The following is a 15,420-nucleotide window of genomic DNA, read 5'->3' on the forward strand; positions in this document are numbered from 1 at the left end:
CATTACCCATCCATCTTTAATAGAAGTGGAGATATTTTGGATTGAAGGAGGTTTGGGGTCACCTGATTTAAGAGGTAAAATTAGCGAGAAAACGGCCGCCAAAGCTTGGTAAATTCCAAAGCTGGAGAGTCCGTGGAAACTGTAAATTTTCATTTTTGTGCCTTTAATCAACGTTTTCGGTTTAATCCTCAAAGGAACTCAAAGGCATGTGTTCGTAAATGGACATAAAAGGTGTTGAGCCAAAAAAATAAAAATTGATAAAAATTGCTAAGCAGGGAGAAAACTGCTGTTTTCTTCGATTTCATTATTTTGACGAGAGCCTGGTTCCACCACGCTGCCTCACATTAGTGTTATTACAGCACAGATATTTTAGTAAGTGATCTACTCTGCAGTTTTCCATCGTGTCTTATCCAATCTTTTGCCAATCTTAGGCCTTCTCGAAACCGGATGACGAGATGAGAGATGACTTACGTGATGTCTCACTGCTATTTGTTGGACTGGGTGTCTTATACCTAGTCTTTTCCTCTCTCATGGTACGTCCGTGTAGTACATAGTGCGTTATCATTAACGACCTAATTCAGAAACTGTTTCCTGTTTGCACTTCAGACGTATATCGTAGAGTTTAGTCGGGCTAATCAAGTTGCTTAACTTTATGTAAGGCTTGTTTGTATCTTAACTTTTCTTTTCTCCTTTTGGGCGGTGCATTTTGCACGTAATATATAGCATATTATCGCTAATCAATTTTACCTATTTTCTTGAACTTCCCTGTCCGTAGAGGTCTTGTGTTCTGAATATTATCACATGGTTGTTGGTGTTCATATCTTCGAACCGAATCTGTTCACACTAAGGTAAAAAGCAGTTTCTCTTAGATTTATTTAAAACTAAATTTATCATCCTAGGACTTGTGAAAGCAAATTTTAATGTTGACATAAATGTGTAATTCGATCCTTTTTTGTCTTGGGGTTGTTGGTCTTTATACTTGCTGTATACTGCACCTTCTCGTTGTTCGCTTGTGTCTAATGTGTGCGGTTTTTTCGACCAGGGCTTTATGTTCGGGCTGTCCGGAGAAGCTCTCACCTTTCGGATCAGGACTGCGACTTTCAGAGCTATGCTGCGGCAGGTAAGAACCCGGATGTGGGTAGACCCATGGCTGGCGCTGTTTCTGCTGTTTGGTTTTGTCATTTTAACGTTTATTCATTTTATTTTATTTTACTTTTATTTGTTTTTTTTATTTACTTTTTGGGGATGGGGGGGGGGGGGGACAGTATGGTTGTGAAGAAAAACATAACGAAGCTCATAAGATCAATGTCTTGTAGTTCTTTTCCAGCAATTTTGAGAAAATGAGAAAATAAGTTTGTTTTTATCGGACAATTGACTGAAAAAAAGCTGAATTTAGTACACTCAAATAATTTTATATTTGAATAGCAATTTTGAGAAAATGAGAAAATAGTTTGTTTTTATCGGACAATTGACTTTAAAAAAGCTGAATTTAGTACACTCAAATAATTTTATATTTGAATTATTCATCAGTTCAAATGAACTAAATTACCAAACTGACTCTGCTCTTCATTTCAAAACCAAAAACACCAAACTGGTCATAAATGACTAAAGGAATAATCTTATGAGCATGACAATATTTCTCTGATCCAAACCTAGAGTTTAAAAAATAGCAGGTGTGGGGGAGCGAGTGAAAAGCCAAAAAGTGGGTGGTGGGGGAGGGCGTAATTGTTGAACCTCTGTTATGAAGCAAGGCGTCAACGCGCAACCTTTTCAGCGTGCTGTGACAAAAGCCACCGAAAATGACCGGAGAAGTTTTTTGAGAAATTAGCTTGTCGTTCAACATTACACTTTTATGTGAGGATGAGTTATTAACTGAGACAAAAATCGATTTTGATGAGATTCTAAAAATGTTGGTTTTTTAAATCTTCTTCACTATGTTCTCCTTTTCTTGGTTTGATTTGTTTGGTCTAGTGTTTTTTTGTTGTTGTTTTTTTCGAGGAGGGGGGGGAGGGGCGGTGACTAGGGTTGATTTTTTTTTGGGGGGGGGGGGTTGGGGGGGGATTATTCTTTTGAAGAGATAAATGTTGTTCTTGTAACTGTTCGTTATCAAATAAACCCCATGTACAAGGGCGCGTTCCAGATTTAGAATAAATGACTTATCCCTTTAAAAATGTATTGTATTTTTCTGGACATTTTCAGGAAATGGGATGGTACGATAGGCCCGAGAACAATACTGGTTGCTTGACTACCAGACTGGCAAATGACGCGTCTTTAGTACATGGAGTAAGTACATTAAACAAGACAATTATTTGAAGAAATGTGTCCTTATCGCCCCTTTCCCCCTCCTTTTTTCTCTTTCCCTCCCCCCCCCTCTCTCTCTCTCTCTCTCTCTCTCTCTCTCTCTGTCTCTCTGTCTCTGTCTCTGTCTCTCCTCCTCCATCTATCTATTTTTATTATACATACTCACACACACACACACACACACACACACACACCCACACACACACACACACACACACACACACACTCACACACACAAACACACACACATGTATATATATATATAGAGAGAGATAGATATAATATAATATACATATATTATGTGTGTATATATGTGTATAATATATAGGCATATATATATACCAATATATATATATATATATATATATATACATATTATATATATATATATATATATATATATATATATATATATATATATATATATATATGTGTGTGTGTGTGTGTGCGTGTGTCCGTGTGTGTGTGTGTGTGTGTGTGTGTGTGTGTGTGTGTGTGTGTGTGTGTGTGTGTGTGTGTGTGTGTATAGATGTGTATCCTGTACTCTTTTTATACTCTGCAACACATTCTATCAATGATAGTATACGGGCGCTTTTATTGTATTAACTTTTCTGGAGGCCCATCAGCACAGTTGTAATAATGATTGACTTTTCTGCAGGCAACTGTGGCTCGAATCACCTACGTGGATTTTGTTGTAACTGCGTTGTTTGACGATTTGAACTTTTTTTTATTGCTCAGCCCATTTGAAATAAGACTTTAAATAGGAAATTTGACCTTGCTGAATCAGTTTTTCCTGCAATGAAAGGTGTGTTTTTATAATTCGGCAGTAAACAAATTATCTACGTTTTTCTATAGTACGTCCAGCACCAAAAAAAAAAATCGAATCGTAATTTTTATGAATAGCTGTTGATTCCACATACTTTGAAGTTTGATATTATAGGTACATGACAAACCTGTTTAGTCTTTTCGAGTAATATTTTTCTCAAGCTTACGGGTTGATAAGTACGTTTCCCCGACACAAGCGCCTTTATTCTGGGCATACAACTGAGGTTGAAAAAAAAATATACATGTATTTACCGCACGTTTCTGGAACGTATTATTTTATTATACACAAGTAGTTTTTATTCTACTTTCTTTGATTCAAATAAACAAATTCCCTTTGGAATACATGATAATTGGGCGCAAGCAGAGAGCCACACGTTCTCATGGGTCGAGGAATTAGTAATAATGTACCGCGCCCTTTCAAAACAGACTCCAATGATTTTCACTGTGTTTTTCAGTTTTTAACGCCGATTAGTCCTAATGAAACCACTTACTCTCAACTGATGCTATGGTTCTATCTTAGTGATTGGTCGACCACAGCAATGTTGATTGGGGAAACTTGTTTCAAATGCATCATCGCCATTCCATCTTTTCGCCAATCTGCTAGCCGATTTAATGGATCCATACGTTACAGTAGCACACGTGTATTTACTTTTACTTTTTCTTTTACTTTTTCATCCTCTGTTGCCGTTAAGCGTTGAGGGGAGATGCAATTTTCTATGGTAAGCCAGCTCGCTGCTCTTTCGGTTGTGACATTATGTTTTCTCAGGGTTTCCTTGACACCCTCGATCCACCTTTTGCGTGGCCTTCCTCATCCTTTATAGCCTGAGTGCTTGGTGTTGTAGACTCTCGAGGCTGGTTGGCCAGGTGGCCAACGTAACAGGTGGCCAAACCATTTTATTCTCTGTCTTTCTATGTAACGCAGGCAGGACTCAATGCCGATAGCTGCTCTTATTTCTTCATTTCTCTGCCTGTCTCGTCTTTTGATGTTATGGGTTTTGCAGAGACATTTCATTTCGCATGCGGTGATTTTGCTTTCAGGGGTTTTACTGAATGTCCAGGTCTGGCACCTGTAGCATAATGTTGGTATGAATATTGAGGTGATAAGCTGTCTCTTTGTGTCTATGGAGATGCTTGGGTGAGAAAGGAGGGGTGGGAGCTAGTAAGTGACAGATTTGGCTTTTTGGGTTCGCATTTCTACTTCTCTGTCTATAGACCCGTTTTCAGAAAAAGTACTGCCAAGATATTTAAACTTCTTCACCTGTTCCAGTTGTTTACTATTGACATGGATATTCAGAGGACTACGGTTTTGGCTCACCTTCATAACTTCTGTTTTAGATTTGCTTATTCTCATGTTACATTTTTCACAGCTGTTGTTCAGTTCGGTAGTGTGATTTTGGAGGTTTTGTTGGTTTGGGTGAATAAGACATTGGTCGTCTTCAAATAGAAGTTTTCTGGGCTTTGGTTTGCGTGTTTCGGTATTGTGTCTATATATATTATAAACAGGAGGGGAGATGGAATGCATCCCTGTCGTACTCCAGATCTTACTTTGAACCAGTCTGTGTTGCCTTCCTTCGTTCTTACTGAGCTTTTGCTTTCGGTGTATAGAGCTCTGACATTATCTAGTATTTGTTCTCTGACGCCCTACTTTCGAGTGTCTTCCAGAGTTTTGCATGGTTTACTCAGTCCAAAGCCTTCTCCTGGTCTATAAAGATGGTGTTGGATTCTTTGTTGTGTTCGATTGTTTTCTCGCATATCTGTCTTAATGCGAATACAGGATCCGTGCATTCTCTTCCCTTTCGAAATCCAAACTGAGCTTTGCTCAGATTTCTCTCTACAATAGGTCTTATCCACTGTTCTAGTATCCTTGCGTTTATTTCCCTATGCGACTTAATAAAGAGATGTCTCTGTACATTGTGCAGTCCCGTTTGTTACCTTTCTTTTTCCTTAGTGGGACCCCTGTGGAGCCAGTCTTCTTTGCCTTTCCTTTGCTCCCAGGCTCTATTGAAAATTCTCCTTAACCACAGTATGCCGGTATTTCCACAAGCTCTTATGGCTTCCACTGTGATGTCATCTGGCCCTGGTGCTTTGTTCTTGGGGAAAGTTTTGAGTGCATTTTCGATTTCACTGAGAAGTATGGGTGGTTCTCTATGTTCCCCATACGGTGGATGGAACTCTTCTTGGTGTTCGTGGCAAGCATCTGGGTTGAGTAATTTTCCCATCTTTTCTTAATGTCATGCTTGTTGAGAATGGCATTACCGGTACCCTCTTTATCGTGTATAATGCATGTCGTGGGTTGTATGGATCTTTCCTTACTCGCATGCTGTTCACATTTTAATAAAATTTCAAGGGTTTTCTTTGTAGATTTTGGTCAGTTTCTCGCAATATATTTTCCGTGCATTTTCTTTAGCAGTTTTGATGATTCTTTTGGTATCTCTTCTCGCTTTCCTGTATTCTATATAGTCCTCTTCGGTCTTAACTATCTTCCTTTTCATTTAAATTGCTTCTTTGGTTTCGTCATTCCACCATCATGTTGCTCTGTCTTTATTTCCGCCTATTCTTTTGGTGCCACAACTGTTTTTCAGTATTTCTAGCAGGGATTCGTCTTCTATGTCTTTGGTCTCAGATGACAGCTTATTGTACTCCATGGTAATATCATCTTCGATTGTCTTCTAGATGTCTGTTTTTTCAAATGTTCTTATGTTGGTTGTGGTTTCCCCTGTTCTTTATTGTTTTACATTGCTGGTTGTGAGAGAAAATAACACAGGTCCGTCTCGATGATACAGTTTGGAACAGCTCTCGAATGTATGGCTGTATGTCTTTGTTTTCTGCCCATAAGGACTAAATCAATTTGTGATGCATGATTCAGGTAATTCCATATGTACCAGGTCTTGATTTGGCTTCGTCTGCGTTGGAAAAATGTGTTCGTAAATCATCACGTCGTGCTCAGCGCATAGGTTTAGTATCATTTCTCCATTGCTATTGCAATCTGTATCTTTATCACTGTGGGGTCCCAAGTACTATTCCCAGCGTTTTTTCTTTGTCTTACTCTGCTTTTTAAATCTCCCAAGATAAATATATCTTCTTTGTTCTTGAGGGTATTAATGTGGTCACTCAGGTCTTGGAAATATGATTGTCTATCTTCCTCTGTATAGCTGTCGTTACAGGGGGCGTATGTTTGAATGTACATTGTTGTTTTGCCACCTTTTATGAGTTTTATGCTCACTATGCTCTCTGAGATGTGGTTGATTTCAAAGATTGTATTTCATTTTGGCTGGTGAAAGCTACACCATGTTTGACTCTCTCTTTTCTAGGTGTTCCACTCCAGATCAGGAGGTAGCCTTTATTGGTCAACTTGCTGTGGTTGCCTCACTTACTTTTATGTTTGACAAGCCCATGATTGTTATTTTCTTTCTTTCCATGAAATTCACTATTTCTGGTTCTTTGTCTCCAAGGTTGCTGACATTCCATGTGCATATTATAATGTTGTTCTAGCTCGCTGTCCATTTACTTTTCCAGGTCTTTTCCCGTTTGAATCAGTCCGTTTATTCTCCTTTGTTCTTTTTGTAGCATAACTTATCCGCGTCGGCTTGCTAGACCAGTCACGGTTTCCCCAGAGCCCCTTTTGCCAGCAACTTTTCGAGGTGACCCGGGTCGGTCTTCACGGCTAGCATGACATAAAGTCACACCGTACTTCAACCAGACCCAGCTATACCCTACTTTGTCCTGTTTCCTACTCCCCCGATGCGGATGAAGGGTTCGACTTTGTATATATTATGTATATACGACCACGAAATCGTATTTTGTGGTCATTTTATATTTCTTATAATTTTCCCGTTCAGGCCACAGGAACCCAGATTGCCTTCATAATCCAGCTCCTCTGCAACATTGGCATTGGTCTCGTCATTTCTTTCATCGTCGGGTGGCAGCTGACCTTAGTGGCACTTGGTGTCATTCCTTTTGTTACGGCGTCCTTCTATATCCAAATTAAAGTCGCCGCTGGGGACGCAACTGGTCGCACCAAGGCTTTAGAAGCAGCTGGAGCGGTAAAATAGATTTGTTTATCCTTCTCCTCTTCATCATCATCATCATCATCATCATCATCATCATCATCATCATCATCATCATCATCATCATCATCATTATCATCATCATCATCATTGTCATTATACTTTTAGTAGTAGTAGTAGTAGTAGTAGTAGTAGTAGTAGTAGTAGTAGTAGTAGTAGTAGTAGTAGTAGTAGTAGTAGTAGTAGTAGTAGTAGTAGTAATATTGATGTGACGTTGTTGTCAAATGTGCGGGTGTCTTGATTCGTACTCACGAGAACTTAAAAAAAAAACCTATTGATTCACTGGCATGCGTGTATAACACAAACGCTCTTGTTATTTAAATAATGTGCATGTGTGTGTATGAGTGTGTGTGTATGTATGTATGTGTGTGTGTGTGTGTGTGTGTGTGTGTGTGTGTGTGTGTGTGTGTGTGAGAGAGAGAGAGAGAGAGAGAGAGAGAGAGAGAGAGAGAGAGAGAGAGAGAGAGTGTGTGTATGTGTATTTAATAACTTCTTTGCCTTGAATGTTAAATGAAATGTCCTAGTGTTCTAAGCTTTCTACATTTTTTAAAAATTTTCTGCAAATAATGAAATATTCGAATATTTTGATCTCCATGCAGATTGCTGTCGAGTGCATGGAGAACATACGAACCGTTTCATGTTTATGCAGGGAGGAAATGTTTCTGAATGCCTACTCGGATGCACTAGTGGACATGGTCAATAGAAGGCACAAATCAGCTTTGAAAAGCGGTTTTGCCTACGGCATGGCAAATGGAGGTGTCTTTTTCACGCTTGGCGTGTTGTTTATCTATGGTGGCTATCTCATAGAGGTGAAGGAGATGGACTTCAAAGACGTTGTCATGTAAGACATCTACAAAGTAGATGCCTTTTGTTAAAAATCTCTTTTTTTTTTTTTGGTATTGTTATTTCGTCTTTGTTTGGCGTGGCTTTCTTTATGTGTAATTGTTTGTGTGTCCTGTGTTTTTTGTCTTTGGTTTGTTGGGGGGGGGGGGGGGTCATATGGTTAGGGGGAAGTGTAATGGGTGCAGGGTGGTGGTTGCTGTTATTAGATGTTGGTACATGTATTTTAGGGGGAATGCCAATAATTCCTTTCCGTATTTTCTAGTTTGAGAAAAATATACCTAAGCGAGACCGCCAACTGCACAATTTACATTGAAATCCGCAAACTGTTGAAAGTTAGAAATGACGTCCTTGTATGCATCTCTTCTAACCTGGATTATTTCGTCTCGGCACAGTATAGTGTCTGAAGGTTAAGGGGTCGCTCGTGGAAAAGACAGAATACCATGTGCCTATTGGGGTATTTATTTCAGAAACACAAACAAGAGATTCTCGACATGGATAACTAGCACCGACCGATTCCGTTTTGGTCTTTAACAATTAATTAATAAAACTAAAATAGCCTCTGATAAAACTGATGAAGTTGGAAAATACAACTGAACTGATTCTTTCTTTTTCTTTATTATCATAAAATAATATCATTTTTGTACAACAAAGGGAAGTTAAGTATTCTAGCAAAGCCGAAGACATCTTTTTTCAATGATTAGAGATTAGTCAACGAAGCTGTCTACCTGATCTAGACTTTAAGTGGCATATGTATATTCTTTTTGTCTTAAATACATATATATATATATATATATATATATATATATATATATATATATATATATATATATATATATATATATATATATATATATATATATATATACATAATATGATGTAATATAGTATAATAAAATATAATATATTATATTTATATATGTATTCATCGTAGTCGTGCTAATAGCTTCAGAATTAAAACACACATACGAGAGTACAGCAATTCAGTACATTTATTTTTTCATTGGTCAAATTGGAAAATTGTTTTGAGTTATCGGACAGAACAGCCTATGCTAAATTCAGTGAGGAAATAGAACCCAAAACGTTTGCTTAGCTGTGACTTTTGCTGAAACGGATTGAGTACTGTGCGCATTCTAAGACAATAGCTTGAGAGCAGTGGCCTTTATTCAAGAGAATGGTGAGAAGAAATGTTTCCCATTTCATGGCTTGCGCGTTCTATAATAACATTTTCGAAATCACGTGCACTATCTACACTTTGCTTTAATCTGTACAACAACTTAGCGTGGAATGATGTCACAGCGTAGCTGGTCAAACCCTTCGATATCCATACCTTTTGATCGGTGCTACTATTGTTATCTTATCAGGGTCCCCGAAACCAAATTCAGGGAAGCAAAAGACTAGCGTTTATATTTTACTGAAAATAAAAAAGTGTGTCTTCGAAAGCAGAATCCATTTTTGATAGATATAATTATATTCACGTAAGCCGGAAAATAGCTATGAGTTCAGTTTCACCAATTTTTCACCACAGAGTATTGGTATGCATCCTGTACGGCTCTGCTTATCTGGGAGAGGGCTCGAGTCTGTTTCCAAGCGTTGGAGCAGCCAAGATCGCAGCAAGACGGATTTTCAAACTGACTGATGCTGTGCCAACCATAGATGCCTTCTCAACAGAAGGTGCACAACCTAAGGAGGTGATGCAGTTCTTGATATCCTAGTTCGCAATGTTGGTGTTGGTGCTGATATTGTTAATACTGTCCCTCATTGGGTTATTCTTATTGTTATTTAGCTACTGTCGTTGCTGTTTTTGTCGCTGTTTTCATTCTCCTCTTCACTACCATATATGCCAACAGCATCATTAAGAGGATAACTCTGCAGTTTCATCTTTGGTGTGTTTGTATTCGATGGTTTCATCGTCGCTCGTAAAGATAATATGTTTCTTCTCTTTGTAAATGTGATACCACATCTATTTCTCCTTTTTTTCATTACAAATAAACTGTAAGGATGATAGAATAATGATGACAACAATTATTGTCTGAATGTTAGAAAATTGAAATCAGCTATTGTCAATACTCCTAGAAGTAATCTTTTTACTGTCATCAAAATGAGCGAGTGAAATAGTGCGTTGAATTAGTTCTCATAATGAATCGTAGAAATGTATGTTTTTGTCCTGTGAATTTTAACAAAGGAATAGGTAATTCTTCATTCCTTCCTTGGCATATTTATATCTTATTGAACACATGGAAAAGAATCAGTTAGTTAGCAAGTCTCTACCAAGGAACACATAATAGATCTATGTATATTAGTATGTATATTAGATACATGTATATTATAGCCACAAGAACATCCCAACCGAAGTGAAATCCCAGTTCATCAACAGCATCTTCATACCAACATTAACATTCCAGTGCCAAACATGGTCTCTAAACGAGACACAAGAAAGAAAAATCAATGCATGCGAAACGAGGGGTCTCCGTCAAATAAAATTCATAGAGCGTCAAAGAGTCAAATGGTTTGGACATCTAACCAAAATGCCCCAGAAACAACTAGCGGCGCGAGCTTACAACCCCTGAGAATCCGGCTTCAAATCAAGAGGAAGACCAAGAAAGACCTGGCTGGATAGGTTTAAAAAGGTCCAAGAACAACATACCATATCTATCACAGACGCTACACACCTAGCACAGGACCGAAACTAGCACCTTCCCTCGACATTCTAAGGATACCAGAGGAAGGAAAAAGGAAAAAGTAAAGTAAGTATATATTTCATTTTGAAAGATAAGAAAGCTGCCTGTTTATCCTGGACAATAAAAACACAGTTATCTCATTGATATTATAAAACTCTTCAATGTCATATTCCTTGCCATATCATCACTCTGCAAAAAGAATTAAACTTTACTAAAACTTTCTGCCTCGTTCCACAGTTCGGCAGCAATATAGAGTTTAAAGGTGTCCACTTCTCCTATCCCACCCGGCCTAGCGTGCCAATCTTACAAGGACTAAACCTGACCGTGGACCCCGGGCAGACAGTAGCCCTAGTTGGCGCCAGTGGATGTGGTAAGAGCACTACCATCAGCCTCCTGGAGAGATTTTATGACCCAAAAGAGGGTAGACTGGTACGTTGAAAATGAAGCGTGAAAACCCATTTATTTTCTGATTTATAATTATTATCTTTCCCCTCTACTCCAATCTCCTCATCCTTTCTCCACCTGCTTTTTTACCTCGCAAAAGGATTACCAGGAAAATTGAACCCTAAAAAAGCATCGCTAAAATCTGACATAGAGCTGTAGTACGGCCCGTTGCCCCTCCGCCCCCCCCCCCCCCTTTTCTAAACAATTTTAAAAAAACATTTGAAAAAAAAAACAAAGAAAGAAAGACATACTTTTAAAGATGGATAAGATGAAATTTTAAAAAATCATATCAGCAGAAAGGTAAAATAAGATAGAATAAAATGAAATGAAGTATAGTAAAACTAGATGGGCCCCCTTTCGATGAAAGGAATGATCGGAGCATTAATATCATCATGTGAAAGTCATTGACCTACTATATTTACACTCTACTGGAATGGAGCAATAAATCTTGAGAGAAAAGTGACACATGTGTTTCCAAGTTGCCAAATATATTAATAGATGTATAGATAGATTCTCTCTTCCGTTTTCCTGGTTGTACACTCCATAATTTCAAAGGTGTGAAATCAGTGGACGCAGCTAGAGAACGGAAACCTCATTTGTTTACAATGGCGTCTTAGAAGACGGACTTTTCCTAGATTAAATTTGAACGAAACTAATGAAAAACAGAAAATTAAACTACAGTGACTTCAGACTCCTTAATATAACTATGCACCCTTTAAAAGATTCTGATCGACCATTAATTTTGTCAAATTCGAAAGTTAAGAGTTCCGGAAGTTTTAGACGACCAAAGTGTGAACTTTCACAAATATAATATATAGAGATAAAATAAAACAAAACGTTCAGCTGCGTTTATGACGAAGTAACGGTCAAGCTGGGGTAAAAAGACATCAATTCGATTCCCCCTAGGGAAAACATCTATTTTTATCTAGATTTCTATGTCTTTCTGGTAGGATGCAGTTTCTTATTAGATTGGGTTGGCTGTGGCCGGTATGATCGATGTTGCCCTCCTCCTTAAGGTTTAAATTGTGCCAATGTGGATGTTAAACATTAAGGTTCAAAACATTTTTCATTTCATTTTATTTTTCTCTGACCCAGCGGCCATCTGAGATCGACCACTTCGGCCTGAGGTTCAAGGAATCAGCCATTATCTCTAGAGGCTAAAATAACTTCTATGAACTGTACAGAAAAAACAAACAAACAACAACCAAGGAAGAGTTCTTCTTTACTTTTAGATAACAAAATACAATGTCTTTACCCGCTGCCCCACAGGCGTGTATTGGACATGCTCACAGTTCATAAACCGGGGTCTGCATTATTGCTTTTTGTCCTTGCTTTAGTAGTACAGCGTTTACTTTTCTGGTTGTCATTGGCATTATACACTTTACAGATTCTCGGAGGTCATGATTCTAAAGCCTTGAACATCCAGTGGCTTCGCAATCAGATCGGCATCGTGTTCCAGGAACCTACCCTTTTTGATCGGAGCATAGCAGAAAATATCGCCTACGGTGACAACACTCGCAAAGTGGGAATGGAAGAAATCATTCAGGCAGCTAAAAATGCCAACGTTCATTCCTTCATAGAGGCTCTCCCGCTGGTGAGTTGCTTTGTCATCACTTCAGTACTGTATATTATGATCGTAGGCATTTTCCGCCACCATCGATACAACTGATATATCATTCACAGGAGCGGCAGCTTTGCATCTACCTGTCGGGACCAAAGTACGATGTGTGGAACACGACATCGTAACAGACAGGCGGAGATACTCAATAAAATAAATTCCCACTCAGAAATCTTCCCCATACTCACACTTTTTGTTTGTCACAGACACCGGTCCTCCTCTCATGTGTGCATGTGTGTGTGTGCGTTGGGGGGTGGGGGGGGGGGGTCCTGATGGGTTGTAGAAATAAAAGGAGTGACAGAGAGAGGGGGGGAGAGAGAGAGAGAGAGAGAGAGAGAGAGAGAGAGAGAGAGAGAGAGAGAGAAGGAGAGAGAGAGAGAGAGAGAGAGAGAGAGAGAGAGAGAGAGAGAGCACAGAAAGAAACGTAGAAACGGGGAGAAGGGGGAACGGAGGGAGTGAATAAGTAAAGTGAAAGGGAAGGCGACAGAAGGGAGAGAGAGAGAGAGAGAGAGAGAGAGAGTGGGAGAGTGGAGAAAGGAGAAGGAGACGAGGGAGAGAGAGGGAAAGACTGAGAGAGGTGAGAAAAGAGAAGGAGAGTGGGAGAAGGGAGGAAGGAGGAGAGAGGGAGAGAAAGGGAAAGAGAGGGAGAGAGAGAGAGAGAGAGAGAGAGAGAGAGAGAGAGAGAGAGAGAGAGAGAGAGAGAACCTGCATACCATTTGATCTCAGAATTTTTAGATTCCGAAGTGAAAAGAACAAGCTAGATCTAGGAATTCACCAAAACCCTATTTTAAAAAGTCAACGTTTCCACTATGGAATGGGTACGAAACATTTTGATTTTATTTAGGGCTGGAACATAGATCTAACTAAATTTTAATACCAAAGTGTAACACGTTATCTTTACGTTGCAGACGTTCCTTTTCTTCGCGAGTTGCCTCACAAATGGGGTTCTATTCTTCTCGTAGAGTTAATTTGTGCAGACAGTTGATTTTTTAAAATATATTTGTTTTTAATTTGAATTGGAAGGACAGTTTGTTTGGTTTTTTAAGGGGGGTGGGGGGAGTGTAAACGAGCTATTAATATTTTTTCTAACTCTTCTCAGGGTTATGAGACAAACGTTGGAGGCCGAGGCACTCAGCTCAGTGGAGGTCAGAAACAGAGAGTGGCGATAGCAAGGGCGCTTGTCAGAAATCCCAAGATTCTTTTGTTGGACGAGGCCACGTCAGCCCTGGATACAGAAAGTGAAAAGGTGATTTTCGAGAGATGTTTGTAGTGTCTTTTACGCAAAGATCTATAAAGATTTTCAGATCTAAGTTGAATAGTTTGGGTATGTGCCTTCGTATGTTTGTTCGTCATAATTAGTGAAACGATTTGCTTCTGCATACTCTTTCGTTAATAGTAATGCCTCTCTTGACATGGAAAAATACCAGTTTATAAGCCTATTGTTACTAAGATTCCATTCATAATCCTGGTTCAAAATATGTCCTCTATATATCAAAGTATATTACATGTACTTGATAGCATGAAAAATCAAGTGGGCTCACCTATGCTTTTGGACATGTGAGTGGGTAATAGCTGATGCTCGGGCGGGTTGAGTACATACACACGTAGTTGTTTTCGATTTTGTGAGTGCGTTGTGGTCTGTTTCAGACGCAAGAAAACTGCTTTCAGTTAGCCTGTCGTATAGGACACCCGTGTGAGGAGGTGGGGTTGAAAGAGGTTCATATCCTTGAGGGCATCGATTCTTTCCCGGCTCTCTCACGAAGCGAAAAAGGGGCGAGGGGTATTGGCGTTGCATCTTACTGTACATTATATTACAGGGTAAGAAAGATTCGCATTCAACCTGAAATCTTGTCCACTGGTGTCCCAATGCTATCTTTTAACATTCTCAGATCGTCCAAGAAGCTCTGGATAAAGCCCGACAAGGCCGCACATGCGTAACCATCGCTCACCGACTGTCCACGATCCAGAATGCTGACAAGATCATTGTCTTTGAGCAGGGTGTAGTGGCTGAGGCAGGCACCCATGCTCAACTCATGGCCAACAAAGCGCAGTATTACACACTTCAGTCAATGAATGCTGTGTAGTTCATTTCCAAGCTGAACAGAAAGCAATAGATGTTACGTAAAATAATCATAGTCAACTCACTATTCGAAATAAGGGCATTTGACCTAATTAAAAGACATTACAGCTCTTGCAAGCCTAAATGTGTATTTCTACCAAACAAATAACATATCCAAAAATGCCGTATGCCCACCATGAGTTTCTAGGAGCGATTGTTTGTATGGCATTTTCTGAATAGAATACACAATGTACAGATAGAAGACGCAGAACACTATTATGCCAACAGATGAACTGCTCAAAATGTGACACACTCTTGTCTACCAGAATTGGAGTCATTGGCTTTAACAGAAGCCACAAGTCATTTTAACAGTTATTTTTTGTACCTCGCTGAAGAAATGTGTAATTATTATGATCATTCTTCTTCTTCTTCTTCTTCTTCTTCTTCTTCTTCTTCTTCTTCTTCTTCTTCTTCTTCTTCTTCTTCTTTTTCTTCTTCTTCTTCTTCTTCTTCTTCTTCTTCTTCTTCTTCTTCTTCTTCTTCTTCTTCTTCTTCTTCTTCTTCTTCTTCTTCTTCTTCTTCTTC

The 15,420-nt window shown here is 39.0% G+C and overlaps 1 protein-coding gene across 1 annotated transcript in view; it reads left to right on the forward strand.

Moving 5' to 3' along the window:
• The window catches only part of LOC101852540 (ATP-dependent translocase ABCB1), a 38,340-nt gene extending 23,128 nt beyond the window's left edge, over positions 1–15,212 (forward strand). The window contains exons 14-23 of the mRNA XM_005095422.3: positions 432–533; positions 1,043–1,120; positions 2,200–2,283; positions 6,966–7,169; positions 7,793–8,034; positions 9,562–9,724; positions 10,952–11,143; positions 12,546–12,752; positions 13,876–14,022; positions 14,666–15,212. Of these exons, the coding sequence (XP_005095479.1) occupies positions 432–533; positions 1,043–1,120; positions 2,200–2,283; positions 6,966–7,169; positions 7,793–8,034; positions 9,562–9,724; positions 10,952–11,143; positions 12,546–12,752; positions 13,876–14,022; positions 14,666–14,860 (1,614 nt within the window). The 3' untranslated portion in view covers positions 14,861–15,212. The remainder of the gene's footprint in view (positions 1–431; positions 534–1,042; positions 1,121–2,199; positions 2,284–6,965; positions 7,170–7,792; positions 8,035–9,561; positions 9,725–10,951; positions 11,144–12,545; positions 12,753–13,875; positions 14,023–14,665) is intronic.
• The last annotated feature ends 208 nt before the right edge of the window (positions 15,213–15,420 follow it).

Source organism: Aplysia californica, unplaced genomic scaffold (assembly GCF_000002075.1).
Source record: "Aplysia californica isolate F4 #8 unplaced genomic scaffold, AplCal3.0 scaffold00104, whole genome shotgun sequence".
NCBI lineage: Eukaryota > Metazoa > Mollusca > Gastropoda > Aplysiida > Aplysiidae > Aplysia > Aplysia californica.